This window comes from Carassius carassius, chromosome 14 (genome assembly GCF_963082965.1).
Source record: "Carassius carassius chromosome 14, fCarCar2.1, whole genome shotgun sequence".
NCBI lineage: Eukaryota > Metazoa > Chordata > Actinopteri > Cypriniformes > Cyprinidae > Carassius > Carassius carassius.
In genome coordinates, this window is record NC_081768.1 from 7,958,174 (window position 1) to 7,982,699 (window position 24,526).

The window sequence follows — 24,526 nt, forward strand, 5'->3', positions numbered from 1 at the left end:
TTAGATGCACCTGTACAGTAGAATGTATACTTTGAATGCACCATGAATGTAAGTCACTTTAAATAAGAGCTTCTGCCAAATGTTAATGAGAGAGAGTCAAGTTTGTGATATCTGTGATAAGTATTTCAAGAATATTTTAACCATTGGCCCTTCAGTATGGTTCAGTCAGTTTCTTGGGTAAGTGCATGTTATTTGAATTTGTTTGAATACGCTTCAGCAGGATAAGCACACAAACCACTCATGCACATAAAAATAAACTTTCTCAGTCTCTTGCTGGCTGACACTCCCTTATACTGTTGTCATGGAGATTACAGGCACATTATTAATGCAATATACTTTGTTTACACATACAGTCTTGGCAATCAAAGCTTTAGCCTTCTCTCTCACACCAGCATACACAGCTGCAGAGAGCTCTCACACACACATATAGTCTATAACCAGAGGCAGATGTTGAGCTTGAGGTTAGCTAAGGCTCAGATGAAAGGGAGAGAAAGATCTCTGTGAATTGGTTCAGCATGTGGTTCTGTGTCATGTGGTCTCAGGGCATGAGGTGCGGTCTGGATAACCAAGCATGATCTAACTCTATATGTTTGAATCCTTGGTTTTTTTAATGGTTGTGTTTCTAATGTTCATCTGAATCACTTGACACTGTTTACCCTGCAGTTACACTGTATGTGATACAAATGGATACTCCTCCATGGTTTTATAGTTAATTCGGGTTACTTTGAAATGTAAATTCAACATTGAGATTTGATCTCATCTTCTATTTATTCAGTCTTTTTCTCTTTTGCTAAATTGCATTGCAGTAGGCAGAACCCATTTTATGTGTTGATCCCAACACCGTGGCATTAGCTCAACCAATGGCATGAGTTTGAGGCAGAACTTTGTTTGCCGACCAATATATAGTCATTGCTATTTCATTTGGTGATAATAGTGGTATTCACATTTTAAGTGATCAAAATGGTCACCGGAATCTTTTAGAACTGTGTTAAGCCCTGTTCACACCAAGAACGATAACTATAAAGATAACTATAAAGATAACTATATTAGCGTCCACACCAGCGAACGATTTTGTCTGTTTATTCTAAGCGCACGTGCGTCTGCCACTTTAAATTCTCGAGCTCGTTATAGCAGGATGGATTCTGATTGGATGTCACTGTTTGTATCGTTTTCCTCAGCTGGAAAAAATCGTTCTGAAAGTGATTCCAACGATACCGTTTCTCTGTGCCTTTATCATTATAGTTATATGCCATTTTTTAATATTGAGAACGATTTTTAGAACTATATTTTTATCGTTATCTTTATAGTTATCGTTCTTGGTGTGAACTGGCCTTAACATGGATCCTGCCAAAGAAAATTTTTTTACATGAGACACATTTAACTGTTTGTATTATTTCTCCTTTTCCCTTTCATTCAGGGGATTTTTTTGTCAAGGCAAAGCAGAAGTTAGAGGTTTAATGTTTTGAAAAATATTTTTTCCAGTTCCACTGCACTGAAGGGAACAGCAAGGAGGGAAATGTCCTGTTCCCTTTTATTATACTGAGTTAAATGGAAATCCCTGAGTTAAAGCAGCATTTCATTTGCCATGTCATTTTCCTGGCAGCTGGTGTTTCAGTGCAAATCCACTGCTGTACATGTTTAAACATGGACGTTAGTGCATATAAATCTCTGCTGGAGTGTTTGAACTCAGCAGCAATCTGTTTCAGAAGGACGTGGGCCACCAAAGACACAGGCAGGCAGCTTAATCCGAATGAACGATGACTAGGAATGTGCTGCTTTTTAACATTCATGCAAGTTTTAGCAATTTGATACAATTGAATGTTTTTAAATCTGAGAACACATGTACAGGTGAAACTGAAACCTTGCATACTGCATAAACTTGCATTCAAAAGTATTATTTTTATTAATACTACTTTTATTAATCAATGATTTGTTAAATTAAGACATTTAATTTGCAAAAGGTTTCCATTTCAAATAAATGCTGTTTATTTGAACGTTCTATTTAAAATGTATCATGAAGTTGTTTTATCTAAAAAAAAAAAGTAAAAAAATTTTACAATTTAGTAATCAAACTTTTATTTTTTTTTCTAAACATCTATAGATGCTATAAATGTTACTGAAATGTAACTTATATCTGATGAAAAACAGAGAGTGTTTATAATTAAATGTTATGTTTGTAAACCAGCATAGTTAGTTAAAAGTGTGGCAGCTCTTTTTAAAGTTTCCTTCTGGCTTTGGTTCACTCTTTTCATCTGCCTGACCATCTTTTGATTTGTGGGACAGTAATTGTAGTTCAGTGGTTGTTTTATGGTGTGCTGAGGGTTTGACTTCAGTGTTTGTTGGTTGAATGGCCTTTGTACCACAGGAGGGGTCCATCTGTGGACAAATGCATTATGTTAGTGGCAATGATGAGAATGGTATTGCTCAGATACTACCATGGACACTTGAGACATATGGACACACACCTAGAACAGATACCCTTCAGCTTCATGAAACAGGTTAGCATTTGTGGTGTCACTGTGACACTGGGCCCACAGCCAAACATGAAGACACCGGGTGTGTGTGTGTGTCTCTCTGCACACATCTGCATGTTTGCTTGCTTGTTTTTTAGAACACCATCTGTGTGTAAGCTGTTATATTGTGTTACGGAGTACTTTCTTCACATCTGGTTTACTCTATAGTACTACAACTCATGGAAATGACAGCGAGTGAGACAGATAATTTATTCTCTGGATCCTTATAAGAGATGACAGTGGATGTTTTCTCACACTGGCTGTTCCTCTTCTGCCATCTGTTGTAGTCATATGTGTTCAAAAAGATAAAAGCAAAGCAGTCCTATATAACCCTTTGCTGGTAATTCATGTACATTGATGGACTAGCTTGTTCAAGCAGTTTCAAAGGTCACTTGAAGTTACAACTGTGCAATTTGTTTTGTTGATAAAATGTGAATAATGTTAACAATTCCATTTCATTTTACACATAAATCAGAAAGCACTATTATAAAAGCACACAAGTAATGGTTAACATTTTATGCTACTACTGATGAGTTTCATAGTGGAATTTTGCATTCATAGTGAAATTCTCATCACCTGAAGCATATTCTAATCTGTGTGTGTGTGTGTGTGTGTTTTCACAGTATCCTCTGCTGCTGGGTCTCTATCTAGCTATCAGCTGGTGTGTCCTGGTGTGTTTAAGCCGCATATACATGGGCATGCACTCCATACTGGTAAGACAAATTAAAACAGCTTAAACAAAACGTAATATTTATTTTTATTAATAAACGATGGATGTCATTTTTAGAGATACAAGATAAGTTTAAACTATATCAATGTTATATACTGTTACTTTTAAAGCGGTGGTTGATTATGATTTTACTTTTTTAACTTTAGTTAGTCTGTAATGTTGGAGCATAAACATCATCTGCAAAGTTAAACACTTTTTTTTTTTTTTTTACACGAACGTATAGCATGGAACAGTGCTCCCCATAAAAATAAAAAAATCAAGCCTTTGAAAAAAGCTGATCAACCACCCTTTTAATAATGCATGCTAATTAATTTTTAGGTTTAGATTTCCTCTGCTGTTATCTAACGCTCACTTAATGTTCATCTTAAACTCATAATTTACTAATGGAGTTAGAAGTATTAAAACAAATCTTAAATTAATAATTTGTTATTCTTAGTTTATCTATGGTTGTGTTGTGTGTGGATGTTATCTGTGTGTCTGTGTGAGTGTGTGTTTGTTTAAAAAAAAAATCCCTGTTTTTTTCTTTACTGGGCCAGATAATTACAAGCAGAAGTATGTTTTTTTTGGCTCCAGACTTACTATTTTTACTAGGAGCACAGTAGCCCCTGACTGAAAATGTTTAGAAACACAAGCAGAAAATTTAGGGGCACACCTTTTAATCAGCCTGCAATGCAATAGATCATATATTTTCCACATTTTAACCATTTCGTACACAAAAAAAGTGCAAAATTCTGTCAAAGTCAGATTTCTTGATGATTTATTTTAAAATAGTTTATAATGGTGTTTTTATAATTTCAAAATATAAAGAAAAAAGTAGAAATGAATGACTAATGCTGCCATCTAAAGGGTTTTAATGGTGATTTGAAGTATTTTTTTTGTTTTACGTAAGTGTTTGTTCACCACATTATATTTTGGTCATCCCATTAAAAATAACATTCAAATCAGATCATTTTGGAGCTTTAAAGTGCTGGAAAATTTAAATGATGAACTGCTTGAGTTAGGGCTGGGAAAATAAATCGATGCATCGTGAATCGAGAAATGATTCAGCATCGATTCTGAGATTTTCCGAATGCATCGCGATTCTTTCTTGAATCAGTTCTGAGCTGAGTTTTGAACAGCAGATGGCACTGCATGCTTTAGAAACACCCGTTCTCTGCTCGTTTTCAAAACCTAAAATAAACATTCAGAAAAGGCTGAAGCAAATTACAAAGGTGTTCACAGTGGGCTGTGTTTACATTAAGCTTGCATCATGAAAGCATTCTAAGATGAAGTGAAATTACATGACTCAGCCGAACGCACATGAGCTCTTTAGCACTCTTCTTCATGAGCATTTAAGTGTGCGGATAAAAAAGTAGATTAGAGCACCATCTGCTGTTAAATTTAAGTGCAGAATCGATTCTGCATCGATTTATCGTCACAGCCCTATCATTGAAAATTGGAATACATCTCTTCAGATCTCGCAGCAATCTTTATTCATTCTGCAGCTTAAACGAGTAGCGGGATTTTGTTACACTTTTGTTTCATTTGACATTTGATGTTTTTAATATGCAACAGAAATGGCAGCGCTTGAAGTAGTCGCACCAGTGTCACAAAATTTTGTCGCACCTCCAGAAAAAATGTGAGCATATGGTTGCAGTCTGGAGCCCTGCATATGGCTTGAATAATAAGCATATTTGTGTGACCTGAGGCTAGTCAAATAGACTCCATCTGTTTGGGTCTCATGTTGCCCCAAAATCCCAATTCATTACAAGCATGTACAACCCGAATTCCGGAAAAGTTGGGACGTTTTTTAAATTTTAATAAAATGAAAACTAAAGGAATTTCAAATCACATGAGCCAATATTTTATTCACAATAGAACATAGATAACGTAGCAAATGTTTAAACTGAGAAATTTTACACTTTTATCCACTTAATTAGCTCATTTAAAATTTAATGCCTGCTACAGGTCTCAAAAAAGTTGGCACGGGGGCAACAAATGGCTAAAAAAGCAAGCAGTTTTGAAAAGATTCAGCTGGGAGAACATCTAGTGATTAATTAAGTTAATTGATATCAGGTCTGTAACATGATTAGCTATAAAAGCTTTGTCTTAGAGAAGCAGAGTCTCTCAGAAGTAAAGATGGGCAGAGGCTCTCCAATCTGTGAAAGACTGCGTAAAAAAAATTGTGGAAAACTTTAAAAACAATGTTCCTCAACGTCAAATTGCAAAGGCTTTGCAAATCTCATCATCTACAGTGCATAACATCATCAAAAGATTCAGAGAAACTGGAGAAATCTCTGTGCGTAAGGGACAAGGCCGGAGACCTTTATTGGATGCCCGTGGTCTTCGGGCTCTCAGACGACACCGCATTACTCATCGGCATGATTGTGTCAATGACATTACTAAATGGGCCCAGGAATACTTTCAGAAACCACTGTCGGTAAACACAATCCGCCGTGCCATCAGCAGATGCCAACTAAAGCTCTATCATGCAAAAAGGAAGCCATATGTGAACATGGTCCAGAAGCGCCGTCGTGTCCTGTGGGCCAAGACTCATTTAAAATGGACTATTTCAAAGTGGAATAGTGTTTTATGGTCAGACGAGTCCAAATTTGACATTCTTGTTGGAAATCACGGACGCCGTGTCCTCCGGGCTAAAGAGGAGGGAGACCTTCCAGCATGTTATCAGCGTTCAGTTCAAAAGCCAGCATCTCTGATGGTATGGGGGTGCATAAGTGCATACGGTATGGGCAGCTTGCATGTTTTGGAAGGCTCTGTGAATGCTGAAAGGTATATAAAGGTTTTAGAGCAACATATGCTTCCCTCCAAACAACGTCTATTTCAGGGAAGGCCTTGTTTATTTCAGCAGGACAATGCAAAACCACATACTGCAGCTATAACAACAGCATGGCTTCGTCGTAGAAGAGTCCGGGTGCTAACCTGGCCTGCCTGCAGTCCAGATTTTTCACCTATAGAGAACATTTGGCGCATCATTAAACGAAAAATACGTCAAAGACGACCACAAACTCTTCAGCAGCTGGAAATCTATATAAGGCAAGAATGGGACCAAATTCCAACAGCAAAACTCCAGCAACTCATAGCCTCAATGCCCAGACGTCTTCAAACTGTTTTGAAAAGAAAAGGAGATGCTACACCATGGTAAACATGCCCCGTCCCAACTATTTTGAGACCTGTAGCAGAAATCAAAATAGAAATGAGCTCATTTTGTGCATAAAATTGTAAACTTTCTCAGTTTAAACATTTGCTATGTTATCTATGTTCTATTGTGAATAAAATATTGGCTCATGTGATTTGAAAGTCTTTTAGTTTTCATTTTATTAAAATTTAAAAAACGTCCCAACTTTTCCGGAATTCGGGTTGTATCATCCACGTGTACAGACATGGTAAATCCCATTGGTGATGTCTTGTTTCAGTAACAAATGGCGTAATTTTGCAGAATGATTTCATCTGTTGGTGAGGGATCTGTCTGTCTGTCTAGAAGACAAGATTTTTCCGCAGTCCTGAAAATTTGGTTTTTCTTATGAGTGTTCTGCTCCATGTCTGCTTTAAGCAGTTATGTCACCCTCAGGGTGACCTCATCCATCTGGTCACCCTGTTGAGGGGATGAGTGTCCGTTGCCCTAGAGATTGTTTCCTTGGAAACCTTGGGATTGTCTTAACACTCATATTCACGAGACAAGAAGGGATTGTGAAACAGTCAGTCAAATAGTCAGATGACACAATCTTTGGGAAATGTTATGGCCAAATAAAAATCTTATTAAAATTATTCATTATGTCATTGATTGACTAAAATCATAGCTAGTATGTTTTAATATGCTAATACTGTATTTTTTTTTTTTTTATAAATTGACTGTTTCATGATCCAGAGTGATACTAACCTTTCAGTCAAACTTTTATCTCTAGCTTTGAATCATTTCTCTCTGTTGTAAGAATTATGTGTTTAGTTGTATAGTTTAATTTTTTGTGGTTTACTGACAGAGATGGTTTGATCTGATTGTCACGCTTTGACAGTTGAAGAATCACTAGTACAGGCTGAAGAGAGATATCTCTGTCTCACACTCGTTCTGTCAAAACAAGTACATGCACAACATGCAAAAGCAGTGAACTCTCAGCAGATGTGGGAAATGAGCCCATAATGGTTAATGACTGATAGATGAGAGCGAGAGATAAGGCATGTCTTCTGAAGAAAATGTTTGTGTCCTTTTGAACATAATTGGAAAACATCCAGACAAATGTACTTGGGATCCACAAGGAAAACCGCTTCGTTAAGGGACTGAATGGTTTCTGTTTTTGCATCTACAAATGCTGAAAGGCCAAATTTGAGGTTAGGGTTTAAAAGTAGGCTTAGGGAAAAGTGTGTGTGTGTATGTGTGTTTGACTGAAGGCGAGTGTAAATGAACATTTGCAAGTTAATCTGTGAAGAGTTTCCATGATGTTTTAAGTGCTGAGTGTGAAAACTGTTATAAATTAACCAGCTTATTTCCTTCTCCCACACAGTCAGCCAGACTAAAGCGCTATGTATTGTTTAAGTTGTTTCTCATGGATGTGTGTGTTTTGTGGTCTCTGTGGAATCTTTCACCCTATTCTGAAGTATTCTGAAATCTAACATCTCCCACAAGTCTTGCTATTTGTTGAACACACACACAAACTATGTATAAGACAAGAATGTAGTGAAATGGCCTTCTGCTAAGCAAAGCTGACTAATCTTACCTCTCAGCTTGTGCGAAGTTAAACCTTTTTCTAATGTTAGTCTTTGGATCTTTGCAAACTTATGTGAATTATTAAAAAAATGAGAGGGTACAAGGGAACACATTTACATTTTCCAAATCTTGTGACTTGTATAATTCATCTATTTTCTTTAAAGAGGAGTGGCAGATAAGATGCTTTGCATTGTTAAAATGTTTAAAGGCATAAAATGTATAAATGTATAAAATGCACATAATAATAATTTAATCAATTACCGCTTTATGACCACAAACGTAGTACTGAATAATATCACACAGTTCACCTGTCCTTAGGTCACACAAGTCCTTAGTTTATATGGGATATTCTGTTAATGTTGTCTTGTGTTAGTAACAGCAACCAAAGGCTGGAGACTAGTACATGTAATGATACAGACAGCAGCTGTTGGTTTAAATTAAGAGAAACTCTTTCATTTAATAATTTAGTCCACAGGTTTGCTTGTATGAGTTATTAACCTGTTTCAGTCTTAGTATAAAGGCCTGTTTGAGTATTTGGTGTAGAAATTGTGTGATAAACATTTTAATTTGAATAAACGGTTGTTAATTCATTTTTTTTAGACCAACATGAATATTCGCATGCCATCAGTGTCATTGAATTGATTTTTTTTTTCTCACTTTTTTTTTTTCTTTCATCTCACTGGCGGACCAAAAAGATTTGTACTTTAGTCACATGCCCAGAACCGCTGCTGTTACTTCTTCTTTTCTAAAAGTGTGACTTATTTTCAGAGAGCAAGTTTACATTTACCTTCAGCGTGTCTTTCAGGGTTTTTTTTGCACATTGGTCTGAACAGACAACTCACATGTGGAAATCAGACCAAATTTTGGTTCCAAACATTCATGTCCTTGTGAACGTGTTGATTTTCCCTGCCGTTATTGTTTGTAACCATGTTTTCAGAATGACATTTGATTATCATTAGGTCAAACTTCCTCTACAGATTTACATGTCAAATAAGGAGATATTCAAATATGTACATTCTCTATGTTAGCCTCTCTCCTATGTAAACTACCTTTTGTTTTTTTAATGATGTCTTTGGGTCTCACATGCATTTTGTTTTTAATCCCGTGGTTTGCCGTTGATATTTGTGTTTTGTATGCTTTTCAGGACATTATTGCTGGTTTTCTGTACAGTTTGCTGATTCTGGTGGTCTTCAGTCCTGCTCTGGACATCATCGACACCTTTAACCGCACACATCCCTACGCCCCACTCATCATCATCTCACTTCACGTAGGACTAGGCCTCTTCTCCTTCACCTTGGACACCTGGAGCACCTCACGCGGCGACACCGCCCAAATCCTGGGCTCTGGCGCGGGGATCGCTTTGGCATCCCACATCAACTACCACCTGGGCCTTTTGCCAGACCCACCTGCATCCATGTTTCCTATTCCACCCCCGTCTTTCACCCTCAGCCTAATTGGACTCTGTCTGCTCCGCTTTCTCCTGGGTGTCGTCATTCTTCTGGCTACCAGAGCCATAATGAAAGCTCTCACCATCCCGCTCGTCTGCTGGCTCTTTGGGATTCCCAGCAGCGACGTCCGGAAGGCCAGGCAGCACATGGAGGTGGAGCTGCCGTATCGTTATATCGTCTATGGAGCCGTGGGGTTAAATGCGCATTTTCTTGTGCCTTTCCTGTTTGTTTGTGTGGGTCTGTTGTGATAAGGTGGAAGAAATGCCTATTCTTTTAGCCAATAAGAGCCCAGTTGGACTGCAGAGGCAACTCTCTTTGAATCAGTGATTGGATAGAACTAATGGAGATCAATGTAACACTGTGCTGTACTTTCCAGATGCTCCTTGATTGCTTTTACATCATTTATACTGTAGTTTTATCAGATTTTCTATTCAAAACACCTGTTTGCTGTTGATCCAGAGATTATAGTCTCTATGCAGTTTGCATGCATGTATAGTACAGTAGCATATCTATCAGATTCTATTCTTATCTAAAGTCCTACTGTAAACTTTATACCCTACAGTGCTTATGTTTTTTGCAAGCAATACAGCATTTTTGCTAATTCTCAAATTTTATAGGACTTATGACTAATCTTTTGGCAAGTTTTGTTCATGCCACAGTAGGTGGACTTAAACTCTTGCATCAAGAGTTGAATGAAATCTCTCTTGCGAAGATGGGACTTATGCAAATTAGCATGCAAAATCTCTGCGACGAATTGGCTGGAACTGATGCCAGCAATTTATATTTCTTTTGTTTGCGAGATTTGTATCTGAAATGCTAATAGAAATGATCAGTCTTGGGAGAAGCACTGATCTTTGTGGTAATTTTTGTTGCACTTGATTGAAATGTTTAGTTTTTGATCTAAAGAAGGTTGGACTATTCTCCAAAGACTTTTGCAATGATAGAAGCCTTAAGAAGATAATTCATAGAAAATGACAGTTCTATCGTTTTACTTGCCCTCAATATTTGACCTATGGAGTAAAAGAAAATATTTTGAGAAATGTTAAACTGACCACTCAAGTAGTTTCTCTAGGCATTAGGATCTTCAATCTCAGTCTTCTTTTATTCCCTGTAAGTTGCTGCTTAGAATATGGTATTATATTTGTGTGTACATATGTGCTGCATTATTGATCACAAAGAAACGCAGCACTAGACTAATAAATGTTTTCTCTTCTAGCATTTAGCAGTGTGCTTCCAGTCAGGTTGAAACACAAGCTTTGCCACTAAACCTATGTATAATTCTGCCTTCTGATAGTCAAGGTTGTATTTGATGTATAGTTAAGACGAATTTGTGGTACTGATTTAAATGCACTGTTCCCAGATTGCACTGCTCTGCTGTCTGCTGTTGTGCGTGTCGCCGCGATGGTCTTGTAACAGGTCAGGCTTGCGTGACACTGCTGTGTGCGTGCGTTTATACTCTTCCTGTGGCCTTCTGTGTCTTTCTGCACATGCAAGTTCCTATTTATGCTGAAAGAGAGGCTGGTTTCCTAACTCCTCACTTCTGTAAACAGGAATGTTTTTTTTTTTTTTTTTTTTTTTTTTTTGGATCTTCTTAATGATGAGAAAACCAGCTATTCTTTTCAGCGCAGAGCAATGCTGACCTCTGACCATTAACCTAGAAGGATACAGATCTATGTCATTTTAAGGTCTGAGGTTATATGGGAGAGACAAAGGTTGGAGGTGGCATTTAGGACAGAATACGAAAAGGAGATTGTCCTTGGTGAGCATTGCTTTACTGGACCAATTGTGCTTGTTCCTTACTGCGTGATTCCATAATAATTGTGTTTTTGGATGGCAGTAGATAAATTGTAGGTTTTGTTTTCTCTCAGGCCTGTGTTCTAGTAATCTGTCATGTGTTTATGACCAAATATGAGTTCTTTCAGTAGCCCCACACGGAATCTGTAGGATTTTCAAAAGATTGGATTGCATATCATAAAAAAAACTCAAGACACGCTGTAGCCCAATTTGTTTATTTAATATTTTTTTAATAATATTTTAGTATCATTTGATAACTATTTTGCTACAAAAAAAATGGTAGTCCCATGTCAATTTACCTCATTTTCCCATATCTAAATGAAAACATTTCCCCTATAATCAGCACGGAATGCAGAAAACGGCAGCAGAATCTGTGTGGTCCTGCTCATGACCTAGATTAAACTCCTGAGAAACTGGCCCAGTGGTGAAATTTTTATTTCCTTTGATTTGGTTTTCTCCTGGTTTTACTGAAAATAACAGCTTATTCTGAATAAACCGATTCAATTTGGATACCACATAGTGCCTTTTATCTAAATCTCTGCTATGTTTGATAAGCCCAGACAATTATCCCCATCTGTTTCATTTTCATTCTTCTTTCTTTCATCTAAGTAGAGCATCGACAACCTTTAAATTAAAGTGGAACAGATCAGAATGGCTGATTGCTGCTCAGTCCATCCAGGTTCATCCTGTGTTGTTATTTAAAACTACAACTTCCAAAATAAATAAATAAAAAAAATAGAAATTTTGCCTTGGTAACTAACTGAAATTAAAGAAGTTTTACTTTGAGTATTAAATTACTAAAACTGACATTAAAACCATATAAACATTTTTTTAATTAAATTGAAAACTGAAAATATAAAAATAAAAGCTAACTCCAAATATTTGTAAATAGTCATAATAAATATAAGAAGACTGGGTTTGTCTGCGATCAGCTCTATGTCTTATATTTTATTGTTTTTTCAAACAAGAAAAAAGATTGCATGTTAAATATGTCAGTGTACAGGTTGCTGTCATAACCATTTCATAAATATATTTCAGAAATGTAACATTTGTCTCATTTGAACAGACACCCTCCCATTGCTTCGGATGTTTGTTTCAGTGTAAAATCAATAGGATTTTTAAAATGATGTTTGTTTTGCTACTTATTGTGTTTTTCAATTGTAATTTTTCACCAAATGTGTCCCAGAAGTTTTGGATACTGTATGTGTGTTTGTGTAGAATGTTATTTTGGAGCTCCGATTCTCATCTTTGAATATTAATCTTGGTCTTTTTGATTTCCTTTTTAATGATCTGTAAATATGGATGACTTTGCCATCCTTTAATATTGTGGGAGGCATTCTGAAAATGTTAAGAGCATGATGTAGATCCATTTGTAAAACCTGCAACTGTAACAAACTGAACATTTAGACAAAAAAAAAAAAAGTCTCCTGACCATCCAGCACTTGACACTGGAAGAATCGCACTCCCACAGGGCTAAACGCATAATGCACAAATGACCAAGAATTCAGTGTTATAAGGAGACCTTTTCCCTTATGTTAATAAAATGGCTTGTTATAGAAGCTTTGTTAAAAAAATATTTCATAGAAATTGTTATCTGATGATCTTTGTTTCCTACATCATTACGTTTGAATATTATGCTCAATAAAAATCAAAAAGGCTAATACTTTTATTGCTTTAATAAATACAGAAGTGGTATCTTATTAACAGAATCGTATGGCTGGGTTTGATAAGCACACATTTGCTCAGTTATTGTTCTACAGGACGCTCTGAAGTGTTCCTGCTGAGATCAGTTATTTATTTTATTATTTGTTAATTTATTTGGCTATGCTCTAAAGCATTACTAGTCTTCCTGGGGTCCACACAACACTTAACATCCATACATTATTACATACACTAAAAAAATTAAGAAAAAAAGTTAAATATATTATTCACATTCAAAAGCATCTCTATAAGTGAAAGTGACGTGACATTCAGCCAAGTATGGTGACCCATACTCCGAATTCGTGCTCTGCATTTAACCCATCCAAAGTGCACACACACAGAGCAGTGAACACACACACACACACACACTGTGAACACACACCCAGAGCAGTGGGCAGCCATTTATGTTGCGGCGCCGTTGGGGGTTCGGTGCCTTGCTCAAGGGCACCTCAGTTATGGTATTGCCGGCCCGGGATTCGAACCCACAACCCTAGGGTTAGGAGTCAAACTCTAACCACTAGGCCACGACTTCCCATAAGAAGATAAACATATCTTCCACCCTTTTTTATATCTATAACTGCTACTATATAAAATACATATTGCTCATTCAATTAATTCCCACACCTCATCCTCCTGTAAGTACAGAAATCCAAGGTGTGCCTTTAATTGCCTTTTAAAATCAATTTATCCTGTTATCCTAATTAATGACAATGGTTAAAGTTTCCATGATTTAATTGCACCTAAATGTTACTGTACATTTAAGAAAATTGGTTTTCACATTAGGGAGTAGAAATCTACCCTCTGTCGCTCATCTAGTATCATATTCATGTGACTGGACATTAGATTGTAATTGATTATACTGAGTTTTAAAATGTAAAACCTTCCATGCTGATAACAGTACTGCATCAATCATCCTATCTTCCACTCTTTTAAGATCTAAGATCAAAGTGCACACTATTAATATTTTTACCTTATGGACACTGGAGGATAAATCTCGCTGCCTTATTTTGTACCAATTGGAGTTTCCTCAAATCCTTTATTTATAGCATTGGCTCATATTATCTGACAATAGTCCAGCTGTGAGAAGAAGAGAGTGTCCAATATTATTTTCATTATATCAAATGTAAAATATTGTCTACAACTTACTGCAGCTACCACCCTTCCAATTATCTTCTCTGTGTTCTCAATATGTTTTGACCATGACATTTTAATATCCAGGGTAACACCCAATAGTTTTGCTTCCTTAACTTGCTGAATAAGTGTTTTATTTATATATAATTTCAGCTCCGGTTTGGGCTGTAGAGAATAATTACAGATTTCTCTGTAATGCCTGAAATATTAATGTACATGTGAGAGCATGCTAAGCCAGATAGATTTGGCCTGCAGTTCAGGTTGCAAAAATTTTTTAACTGTTTAGTCATCAGCCAAAATTAAATTATTAGTAAAATGAGCTAAAACTTATTTGTGTTCATCCAAAATAGAACTAGTTTCCACAGACCGAATATATTACAAATATTATAAATGTTTTTATTAAAACAATCTTATGTTTAATTTATAAAAATCATTAAAGATTTCACAGCAAAAAGACATGTACCATGACCTGAACATATACACTGTCCAATCTGACAACAGAAGGGATGTAGAACATTATGAACAACAGGTTTTTCAGCACAGCGTTGATCATGTTCATAATGTAAATGCCTTAGAAATGCATTTATCAAATATGATACACTAGGCTTTACAGGGTTAAAGCCTTGTTGTTTTTGTATGCTTGCTGGTACAGGCCTGTGTGAATGCATACCCACTCATCACACACCGAACACTTTAATACACACCTCTTTGATTCTCATATGCAACCAGCCACAAATACACTCAACTATAAGCAGTCACAAAAAAGAAAAAGGATCGTAAGTTTTATATCTCATGTCAAATGCTCATGTCAAGGCATTGCTATTTAATATGTTATACTTTGGGGACTAATGTGTTCCCTACACACTAAAAGAATACAAAAGGACAGTATTTTTGGAAATATGATCATAAAGGTCAACATGGGCCTGCGGTTCTGCTCAAGTCAGCAAAAGACTTCCTGTCCTCATCTGATAACAATGCTGATTGTTGTTTCAGATGTCAAATTACACTCCTGTTTGTGTCCTTTGGGAGTTTAACAAAGGCGACAGGCGGACAAAGGAAAAAAGCATCATCTATTCTCATCACAATAATACCCCTTGTTACGTTATACTCTTTCACTCTCCGATATAAATGTCCCAGATACTTCCTCCTGTTTAACCTTCTCGAATAGTTTTTGAAAAGAGTAGAGTCAAATTTACAGCTGTACTAAGTTAAAATCGAAAGCAAGTCATTTAAAGGGTTTCTGGCAAAGTACCATATATACACTTGGTTTTGAAGTGATTTAAAGCGTATTTAAAATTTGAAAATATATTATGGTATTGCAAACAAACAAATCGTTGTTTAATATGAGTAACGTTAGTTCTCATTTTATAATACAGAGAGAATCACTGCCATCTACTGGCGGCAAAGCGCTGTATAGTTTCTGTTTCTTGCCTCTTCTCATGTGAGTCTCATGTTAGACATGAAAACGAATACAAAATGTGTCTGTCGTCGTGTTTCAGATTTAGGAATGTAGATGAATTACAGTTCTTTTTAGTTTTAAAGCAAATGAAGCAAGTGTATCGTTCCACACGTTCCCGTTGTGGAACTAATGTTCAGCGTCACTGTGTTTCCGGGGAGAAGCTAAAGAGGGGCACACTGAAGTCTGTATTGTCAAATACGGTCGCATGTGAGTGTTTTGTGCAATCATTTGTATCGATTAAATAAAATATTTACTAATTTTACTAGTTTTTATTAATGATCAGTAAGTTTTTAGTACTTTGGGCTGTGAGATTTGTACGTTGCTATGTCTTATTTGTTAGGTTAACTTGTTTACACTTAATATGCAAAGAAACAGTCTAATTCATCTTCTTGGCTGTCATATTTTAATTATAACCGTGATTTTGACAATAATTCGGCATCACTTTCCAGATAATGTAGAAATAATTGTTTTAACTTGAGTCATAAATGTTTAGCGATCTCTAATGATTTATGTATGTTGTATAAAATGAATTTGTCCTTGATCGAGACCAGGGGTTTTCATGTTTTCTAAGTGGTGGGCAAAAAGTTTAAAGTAAAACAATGTGGAAAAAAAAAAAAAAAAAAAAAAAGGGAACTCAGTAAATAAAATTTAGAAATTTAAACTAATAAATGTAATTATTTGAATTAAAAATATCAATCTGATTTAAATGAATAATAAAACCGTACAGTACTACAGTGTAGTAGGGCTGTCAAAATTGCTCAAAAGTGACGTTCGAATATTCCCTCTAAAAAATACACGAATATTCGAACTATTCGAACATCTGGTTGCGCATGTTGTCAATGACGCGCATTACGTCAATAACAGGCAAAAATGATACAAAGATGATACAAAATGATACAAACTACTTGTATAGATAGTCTATTTAAGTTTAAACATATATGACAACGTATTACCTACACAAAAACAAGGAAATCAACTAATGGCCAAGACCGCAGACCTCACGCTCTCTCACCCTCACGTTCTCTGCGCATAATGGTTTAAATGAACAAACACATTTTTGTGCAAGCAATTTAAGGTCGCGACTGTTGTCCCAAATATAGCAGGCTTCATTCAGTGACTGAAACAAATATTATTAATATCAATTAAAGTTTTACAGCATATAGAACTGTCATTGAATGCTCCGAGCGAGCTGTGCTGTGGTAAACATGGAACTTTTCCTTGACATGAAACGATAAATAATCAAACCTCGGATCCATTGCTTGACAGAACTCCCCGAAGCGTTCCCCATCCGCGATACTGATCGGTCTCATGTCCTTACAAATGAACGAAATTATTTTATCCGTTATGGCCTTTTGTCGTGTTGCAGACAAAGAGCTTGTGGCGGGCGATGCAAAGTAACGTTAAGTGTCAAGACGTGACTGTTTAACTGGAGTTCCACACATTATGCCATGCTCATTTGGGTGCACATTTTTGAGATGTGACCTCATGTTGCTAGTTGTCGAATGGTATGCTAACTGTATCTTAAATAGCTTGCATACAACAATCTCGCGGGTCAACAATTTTACCTCATTTTCTCTGCTGCGGTCGAGTTGGGCTCTGCACTTGCTGCCATCTTCCATGAAGACGCGTCAACTTTCATCAGTGATGCTGTGCCAGACAGTGCGATTCCTGTGATGCTGTGACCTGTCCCTGAACCCTCAGGCGCGCTAGCGCACCCACTCGCAAAGCAGACAACCACGCCTCTACTACCGCGGGCCTTTTTTTCCCACATTTTTTTTTATTCGAATATTAATTTTCACCTTCGAAATTCGTTTTTTAAAACTATTCGAATACATATTTTAATTTAGAATATTCGTTGACTGCCCTACAGTGTAGTAGTAGTAACTAAATATTTTTCAAATAATAGCATTTCATACATATTTATAATACTAGTTTTTGTTTACAGTATAAATTGGGGATTTACATATAAAAATTTTATAGGGGACCCAAATTTAACACCTTTTAGCAACAAATCATAGTCCTTAGAATGAAACATTTAATATTTTTCTATTAACATGAACTGTATGATTATGCTAAATAACTGCTTCATAAAATGAATGAGAAAATTGCGTTTTTTAATTGTCCATGGTTTCATTTTCTCAGAGGCAGCAGGCAACAATTTGCCATGTAAAACACAAATATGTCACCAGTAGAGGATCACTGCACTTAGGTCACTGTGAAATGATGCTCTTTTCTTTTAAGGTGCCAGGGTAATCGGTGATGATGATGGACACTCTGGAGGACACCTTTAGGACTCTCTCCATTGCCAGGAGGCTACAGCCCAGTGATGCCACGTACATTTTGGAGCTCTCCTGTGCCAGCAGTGGGTCAGATGTGCTGGCTGTGTGCTGCTCCAATCACTCTGTGCACCTGCACAGCAGAGAGACGCTCCGCCTGGTGGGTGACTTCCAGGGTCACACAGCTCCTGTGTGTGGGGTGCGTTTCTCTCATCTCTCCCCTCACCTGCTGTTCACCGGCTCTGCTGATGGGACACTGCGGTGCTGGGACGTCCGGCGGCCTGGTTCTGATGCCACCCAGGTGTTCCACAGTGATTCGACACATTCGTACTGCTCGTTTGATGTGAGCTGTAGTGATCGTGTGCTGTGCGCAGGCACAGAGCAGGTGGGGGAGGACAGTTTTTTGGTATTCTGGGATGCCCGTATGGTTCAGGGTGGTGGTGAGATGGGTGGTCTGCTGGGCGTTTACTCAGAGTCCCACAGTGATGACATCACTACAGTGAAGTTCCACCCCCAGCAGGCAGATCGTTTGGCTTCTGGAGCCACAGATGGGCTTGTGAACGTGTTCGATCTGAGTCTGGGTGGAGAGGATGATGCTCTTGTGACCACCTGTAACTGCAATTCCTCTGCCAGCTCTCTCTGCTGGACAGGTAGGCAGCAACAACACACCTGACTGAGCAATCCAAACTATATAAGAGTAAAACTTGAGCAGTATTTATTTTTTTATGTCACAGTGTACTAGAAACAGTTCCCTTAGTCATGTAAAATATCAGAATTTTTCAATTTTGATGACCTGGCCTTCCATGTTACATTTTTTAAAATATTAATATTAAAAATATAATAATTATTATTTTTATATAGATTTCATGCTTGGCTATTAAATTGTGATGACCAGACTTGTAAATTTGCTTCTTAAGATGTTTTACACATTTCTATGACATGTAAACATTTATATAATCATCATAATAATCATAAAGAATATTTTCCCTTGTATGCTTAGCTATTAAATTGTGATGACCATGCCTTTGATGATGATTTTTGCAAATTTCTATTACATACTACTACTACTACTTCTACTAACTCTATGCTTAGGTGTTTGTGTTTATGATGACCAGCCCTTAAAAACAAATGTTAAATTTAATAATAAATAGTAATTGCAGTAAAATAATTTGCTACAAATTATGTAGTCACTTTTATGTAATGTATATGAAAATTGTATGTATATTTTTGTAATATATGACATAAAATGTATCTAAAATAATAAAAAAACAATTATATAAATGATATACATTTGTGAAAATATGTGGAAATACAAACAATAATAATATTTTTTTTAAATAAATTCACTTGATATGAATATAATCAAACAATAAAAACAGGCAAACTGATAACAGTATAGAATAAATACTTTTTTTTTAGTTATGCTTTGCTGTAAAATATTGAATTGACTAGAAATTGGATTTTCTAAGTACATTTACTTTGTTGATTGGATAAAATGTGTGGGAACCCTGTTAGCGTTTGTATATTCAGATTAGCTATTTAAGATGGAATAACTGTTTAAATCAGTTATTATTACCAAGGAACAAATATGAGTTTCAAGTTCTATTTGAATTAAAATGTTAAACATCACTATATCTGTACTCCCCAGAACCCTAAATTGGCATTTCATTTCTTCTATTAACAGGCAAAGATCTTGACCAGTTGTTTTGTCTGACTCATGATGAAGGGCTCCACCTGTGGGATGTGGCTCGCCCAGACAGTGATGACACTCTGACCCTTCTGAGCTCGGCAGATGCTCGAACACTTGTCCAGCTCCCTGATGGAGCGTCGCTTGAGTACTTTGTGGGCGGTACATGGCTGTCAGATGAGGAGCGTATTCTGTTAGTGGGAGGGAGTAATCATGGAGAGCTCCACCTCCTGGACTGCAGTGGGCGTGGTCTGAGGTTCATTAAATCCCTCAGAGGGGGTCATTCAGCTACAGTGAGGTGCTTCCAGTGGGATGCGATCAGTCAGTCTCTGTTGACGGGTGGAGAAGATGGCCAGTTGTTGCAGTGGAAAGCAGGAGCAGAGGAAATCAGTGTGGGAAAGAAAGATTCTCTGAAAAGCATCTCCTCCATGCAGCTCAAAACTAAAGCTCACAGAAAACAAGCTGTACAGAAAGACCGCTCAAAACTAGCATGATCACATGCACAGGACAAACTCAGATTTCACTAAGAGACAGTTGACACTGAAACAAATTGGTTATGTGACAGAAGTCTCAGAGAAATTGCACAGTGCACTAAGCTACAGTACTTTGCTTTGATGCCCTTGTTTTCACAAATGTAAGGATAATAGATGAAGAAACACTTTATGGAGACTAAATTAGAATCTTCTGCCGAATAAAACATATAGCTTATTATAGACATTGGCTGATTTTAAAAAGTTTTGTGGTTTTAAATTGTAAGTTTTGAACAAATTGCTACATGACGTTGATTTGTCCAGCAGATAAACTCTCAACTTTGTGATAGTTGTTGTCCTTATGTAAAACATTACATGTCTTGTGTTTTGTTTGCAACCTTTTTTAAAAATGTGTTTCATAAAATCACTTTTGAGGTTAAACATGTGACTTAAAAAAGATAAAATTGTGTTCTGGGTTTCAGGAATAAAAACTGAAGCTGTATTATATTAAAGGAATAGTTAAACAAAAATTTAAAATCATCTTAAATTGTACTCACCCTCAGGCCACCCAAGAGGTAGATGAGTTTGTTTCTTAATCAGAACAGATTTGGAGAAAATTTGGTTTGAACTCTTATTCTGACGGCACCCATTCACTGCAGAGGATCCATTGGTGAGCAAGTGATGCAATGCTACATTTTTCCATATCTGTTCCGATGAAGAAACAAACTCATCGACATGCTGGCATGAGGGCGGGTACATTATAAGCAATTCTTATATATTTATTTATTTCTATTCCTTTAATGCATGGGGATTTTCTGAAATATCTTGTCATAAATGTTTTTATATGTACCTGCATCAGCACCACTGGGATAAAATGTCAGAATCACTTTCTAATTAATGATGCAAAGTGCAACCATACCCTCCCCATGTCAGCATTCTTTCTATGCAAAGGTTTAATGGACAAAAATGGTGGTTATTGTTCTTAGCAAATGCTTTTTACAAAATCATCCATCAAGAAATGTAAGTTTTGTGTTTTTTGTTACTTCTTAGCATGGACTTACCCACAAGAACTTCTGAAATTGTAAATAGAAATAGTTTTCGATCTCAAGAGCTGCAGAATTAATTCTACAGCTTCATAATCTCACATTTTTTCCTGAGTTTTTTAAATTTATTTTTATTGTTGAATCTCATTAGTGATCTTGAATACCTACTGAGTGTGCTTTGAAATGCAAATATGACTTTTAAACATGCAGGCGGGTTTGTCTCTGAGATTTTTGAGCTCCCCAGTGTCACACACTTTTCTTAGGGTAGCTTCTACAGTTTTCAGTGTTTGATTCTCTCAGTGTAAACACTGAGGATGAGAGTCCAGCTAATAATTCTGATGTAATGTAAGCCGGGTGAGGTTTACTATGCTGAATTCAAGACATGCCACAACAGGACAGCCCTGTTCATAAGTTCGTATTACATCGATCGGAAACTGCCCCACCCTCAATAATATGTGGCAGAAAGTGATGTGAATTCGGAATTTTGACAACTGAGAAACTGTCAACTGCATGGTGTTTGTGGCTGCTATGTGTTTTGTAAATGCCCTTTAATATAAAATAAAGAATGCATACATTTATCTGTATTTGAAGCCACCATAAAATCCCCAGCAAGCATCTGTCGTTAATTTATTTGATTTCTAAAACATATTAATACCACTACATCTTTTTTACAGTTTGGTGCCTTTCAATCCCTAAAACAAGTTATGGTATTGCAGATTTATCTGCAGATTTATCTTTTAATCACTGGACTAAGGTAATTTATTAACTTTAACATTTCCCTGTTTCTGATTAAACATAAATAGGTTTCAAAAATAGGTTTTATTTTCATTTATTCAATGAAACAGCCCAGAGAGTCTCTGTTGCGTAATCAGCCGTTCCCTGTGTACGCAATGACGTGGGTGCCTACGCGCGCGGTCTCGTCACTCATTTCCTGAAACACATGGAACCGCAGCTGAGAGTAAAAGATGCCATATGATCCTGATGCTCGCGCGATGTGCTGATAGTTCACGCCAGGTGTGCTCTTTGGAATGAGACGCTCCTTATATGGGTTGGGTTCTTATACAGGTTTAACTTCATTCCTGAAGAGATTGATTATTACCTTTTCTTTTTCCCTGTCCAGACTGTCGCCATTCTGAATAAAGATGCATTAGTGCTATTAATGTTTTTTTTTTTCTATTCAGTTCATTTTTATTTCTTGAGTGCTTTTAACGATATATATAGCTTTATAGGATGATTTCATAATAAAATTAGTATTGGCAAAGTGTTCAAGTTTTTAATATTTATTATATAGTTATTTTACTACAATGTAATAAACTACATAACAATTAAAATAGTAAGGTGACTCTTTCCTGCTTGCACACACCTCAACCCAACTTCCCTATTCATCGTTAGAGAAGCCTTAGGGGTTTTTCCCGCCCATGTGTGGTGATTGACACCTACGTCGCCCAATCATGTTCCGAGGAATCTTCAAACTGCCCAATAGCGTGGCACTGTAGGCCCGAACCCGGCCCAGCAGTCTAGACTAGAGCGCCTCCGTGTTATGTGTGCCATGGACTCAGCCCAGTAATATTGACAATAGGGCGAAAAAGGGACTTATATTCCCTAATAAAACATATTTTCTCTATTAAAATAACATATTAGCGCGGTGTGTGGATATTAAGAGATACCCGGCGATGTTCGTATTTCAGCTGGATCATTTTCTATCATCGGCAATTTGAGTGTTTGATGGGATTATTGCTGTGGGTTTGGCAGTTTTTAAGGCCAAAAACAGATTTTGTGTATTTCTTTTTCTTTTTCTGCTGCTTCAAAAGGCCTTGAAGGAGGAAAGGCGGTTAAAAAGATCCAAATCAGCTCCTCACATCGAAAACATCAAGGTAAATTTAATATTTGAATGTTTTTTGCCTATTCTGCTCAAATTGAGACCCGGTACGTTTTGGTGTTTCATATACTAAAGTAAATATGTCTAATAAATGAAGTTAAGGTCTAAGAACACTTTTTATACCGAGTTTGCTAGGGGTTGTGTAGTTAAATGGGGAAAAAATTGTAATCATACTTTTAATGTATCTCACACTTCTTGACTGTAAAGCAACATTTGAATGGGTGTATGAATGAAAATCATTTAAGAAAGCTTGTCCTTCATCTGTTTGCTTCTGGAATGCAGTAGGTCTTTGTCAGCTGCTTGTGTTTCTGTGTGTGTAAATATGTTAAGGAACATTAGGAGATCATGAACCTGCATCATCTGCACTCATATGGACTGTAGGTTTATACTTTTGTCTGTACTTTTTGATGGAACCACAGTGCTAAACTGCTCTTGTGAATCTCCAAACTCTGTGTCTATTCATTACGGACTAACTCACCAAATACAAGTTGTTCTGATCACTACTCCTCTCTCTTCTTTGCCAACTCCTTGCTTTGGCTCAGTGGCACCATGCCTCTGTGCCCTGTTTCCATGGTCTGGTTCATTTCAGCTGCCTGGCAGTTTCAATATCTCATCACCGACAACAACAACACATGCATCCCACCAGTGGTTTACAGTTGGACTGTTTGTTTTGGGTGACCTTCATTCAAAACCAATGGGAAATGTTATCTCTAAATACCTGGTTATAGAGATTAGGGCCAGGGCAATTGGTGGCAGTGTGTTTTGGATTACCAGCGGGGCATGAGTGATTCCTAGATTGTGGTTGCTGGGTTCACTTCTTTGTCAGTCAATCCAGTTGTTAAGCCCTGGGATGTTTTTATACCTGCAGATCTTTATACAGGGCTGGATTGCCGAACAGCATGGACATTTGGGATTATCTCTCACTATCTCATAAACTAGCTCAGCTGCACTGCAGTAGCGATTGCTTGATTTTATCTATCTATCTATCTGTGTAGGTTAAGTTTAAAATGGGCTGTCAGGGATTTCATTCCTTCATTTTTTGCAGAAGTCTGTAGTCGGTGTCTTGGTTTCATACAGACATCTCAATGAGAATGTCAAACCAGGGTGAAATTTTTAAAACAGGAGAGGAAGGAACATTTATCTGTTTGCTGCTGTCATCTTATCGTTCTTACAAATTTTTTAAGTCCTGGTCCTATTTCACCCCACATTATATATCTATTTTTACTGTACTAATTAAAATGTTTGCATTATTTTCATGTCAATGAAGTACTTTTTTTCCTTTGGTTTATCATTAATATAGTATTTTTGTTATTAAAGCAGAAAAGTTGTAATATAAATGTTTTTTTTTTAAATAATTTATCAGATTTTGCATTATGATAATGAGATTTATGGTGTAAATGCAGTTTACGCTTAAAAAAAATTATACAAAAATCGTGGGTGTTTTTTTTTTTTGTAATCAAATTATGTGTATTGTTGTGTTTCTTTCTGTTGATTTTGGGGTAAAATGTGACTTATCTCAGCTTTGGGACATTCTCAAAGAGTCTTAACCACAATGACTGCTTGTGTTTATTGTGTTTTCGTCAATGTTCTCTTGTGAGATTGTTGCTTGCAATCATTGTTCTTGTACATAAGAGAGAAGGTTTATTCCTTTTACAGGTAGTGATACAGCCAGGCCTGTTGTTTCTGAGAACAGGAG

At 36.7% G+C, this 24,526-nt stretch overlaps 3 protein-coding genes across 3 annotated transcripts in view; all 3 read left to right on the top strand.

The window, feature by feature from the left end:
- sgpp1b (sphingosine-1-phosphate phosphatase 1b) overlaps nucleotides 1-12,845 on the top strand; it is a 28,753-nt gene extending 15,908 nt beyond the window's left edge. Inside the window, exons 2-3 of the mRNA XM_059565868.1 lie at nucleotides 3,137-3,226; nucleotides 9,087-12,845. Of these exons, the coding sequence (XP_059421851.1) occupies nucleotides 3,137-3,226; nucleotides 9,087-9,638 (642 nt within the window). The 3' untranslated portion in view covers nucleotides 9,639-12,845. The remainder of the gene's footprint in view (nucleotides 1-3,136; nucleotides 3,227-9,086) is intronic.
- Nucleotides 12,846-15,602: 2,757 nt separating this feature from the next.
- Nucleotides 15,603-20,016, top strand: wdr89 (WD repeat domain 89). Its single transcript, XM_059565869.1, has 3 exons — nucleotides 15,603-15,686; nucleotides 17,724-18,401; nucleotides 19,436-20,016. Exons 2-3 carry the CDS (start codon nucleotides 17,735-17,737, stop codon nucleotides 19,930-19,932), a joined length of 1,164 nt encoding a protein of 387 aa, XP_059421852.1. The 5' UTR covers nucleotides 15,603-15,686; nucleotides 17,724-17,734; the 3' UTR covers nucleotides 19,933-20,016.
- A 2,444-nt stretch (nucleotides 20,017-22,460) lies between these two features.
- The window catches only part of ppp2r5eb (protein phosphatase 2, regulatory subunit B', epsilon isoform b), a 26,649-nt gene continuing 24,583 nt past the window's right edge, over nucleotides 22,461-24,526 (top strand). Inside the window, exon 1 of the mRNA XM_059565870.1 lies at nucleotides 22,461-22,825. The gene's annotated coding sequence lies outside the window, so the exon portion shown is untranslated. The remainder of the gene's footprint in view (nucleotides 22,826-24,526) is intronic.

What these genes read in the sequence shown, in the direction of transcription:
- wdr89 (XM_059565869.1), top strand. Translation starts at nt 17,735, where the DNA reads ATGATGATGGACACTCTGGAGGACACCTTTAGGACTCTCTCCATTGCC. An exon ending in CAGCTCTCTCTGCTGGACAG is followed by an intron (nt 18,402 to 19,435) that starts GTAGGCAGCAAC and finishes TTCTATTAACAG; the next exon opens with GCAAAGATCTTGACCAGTTG.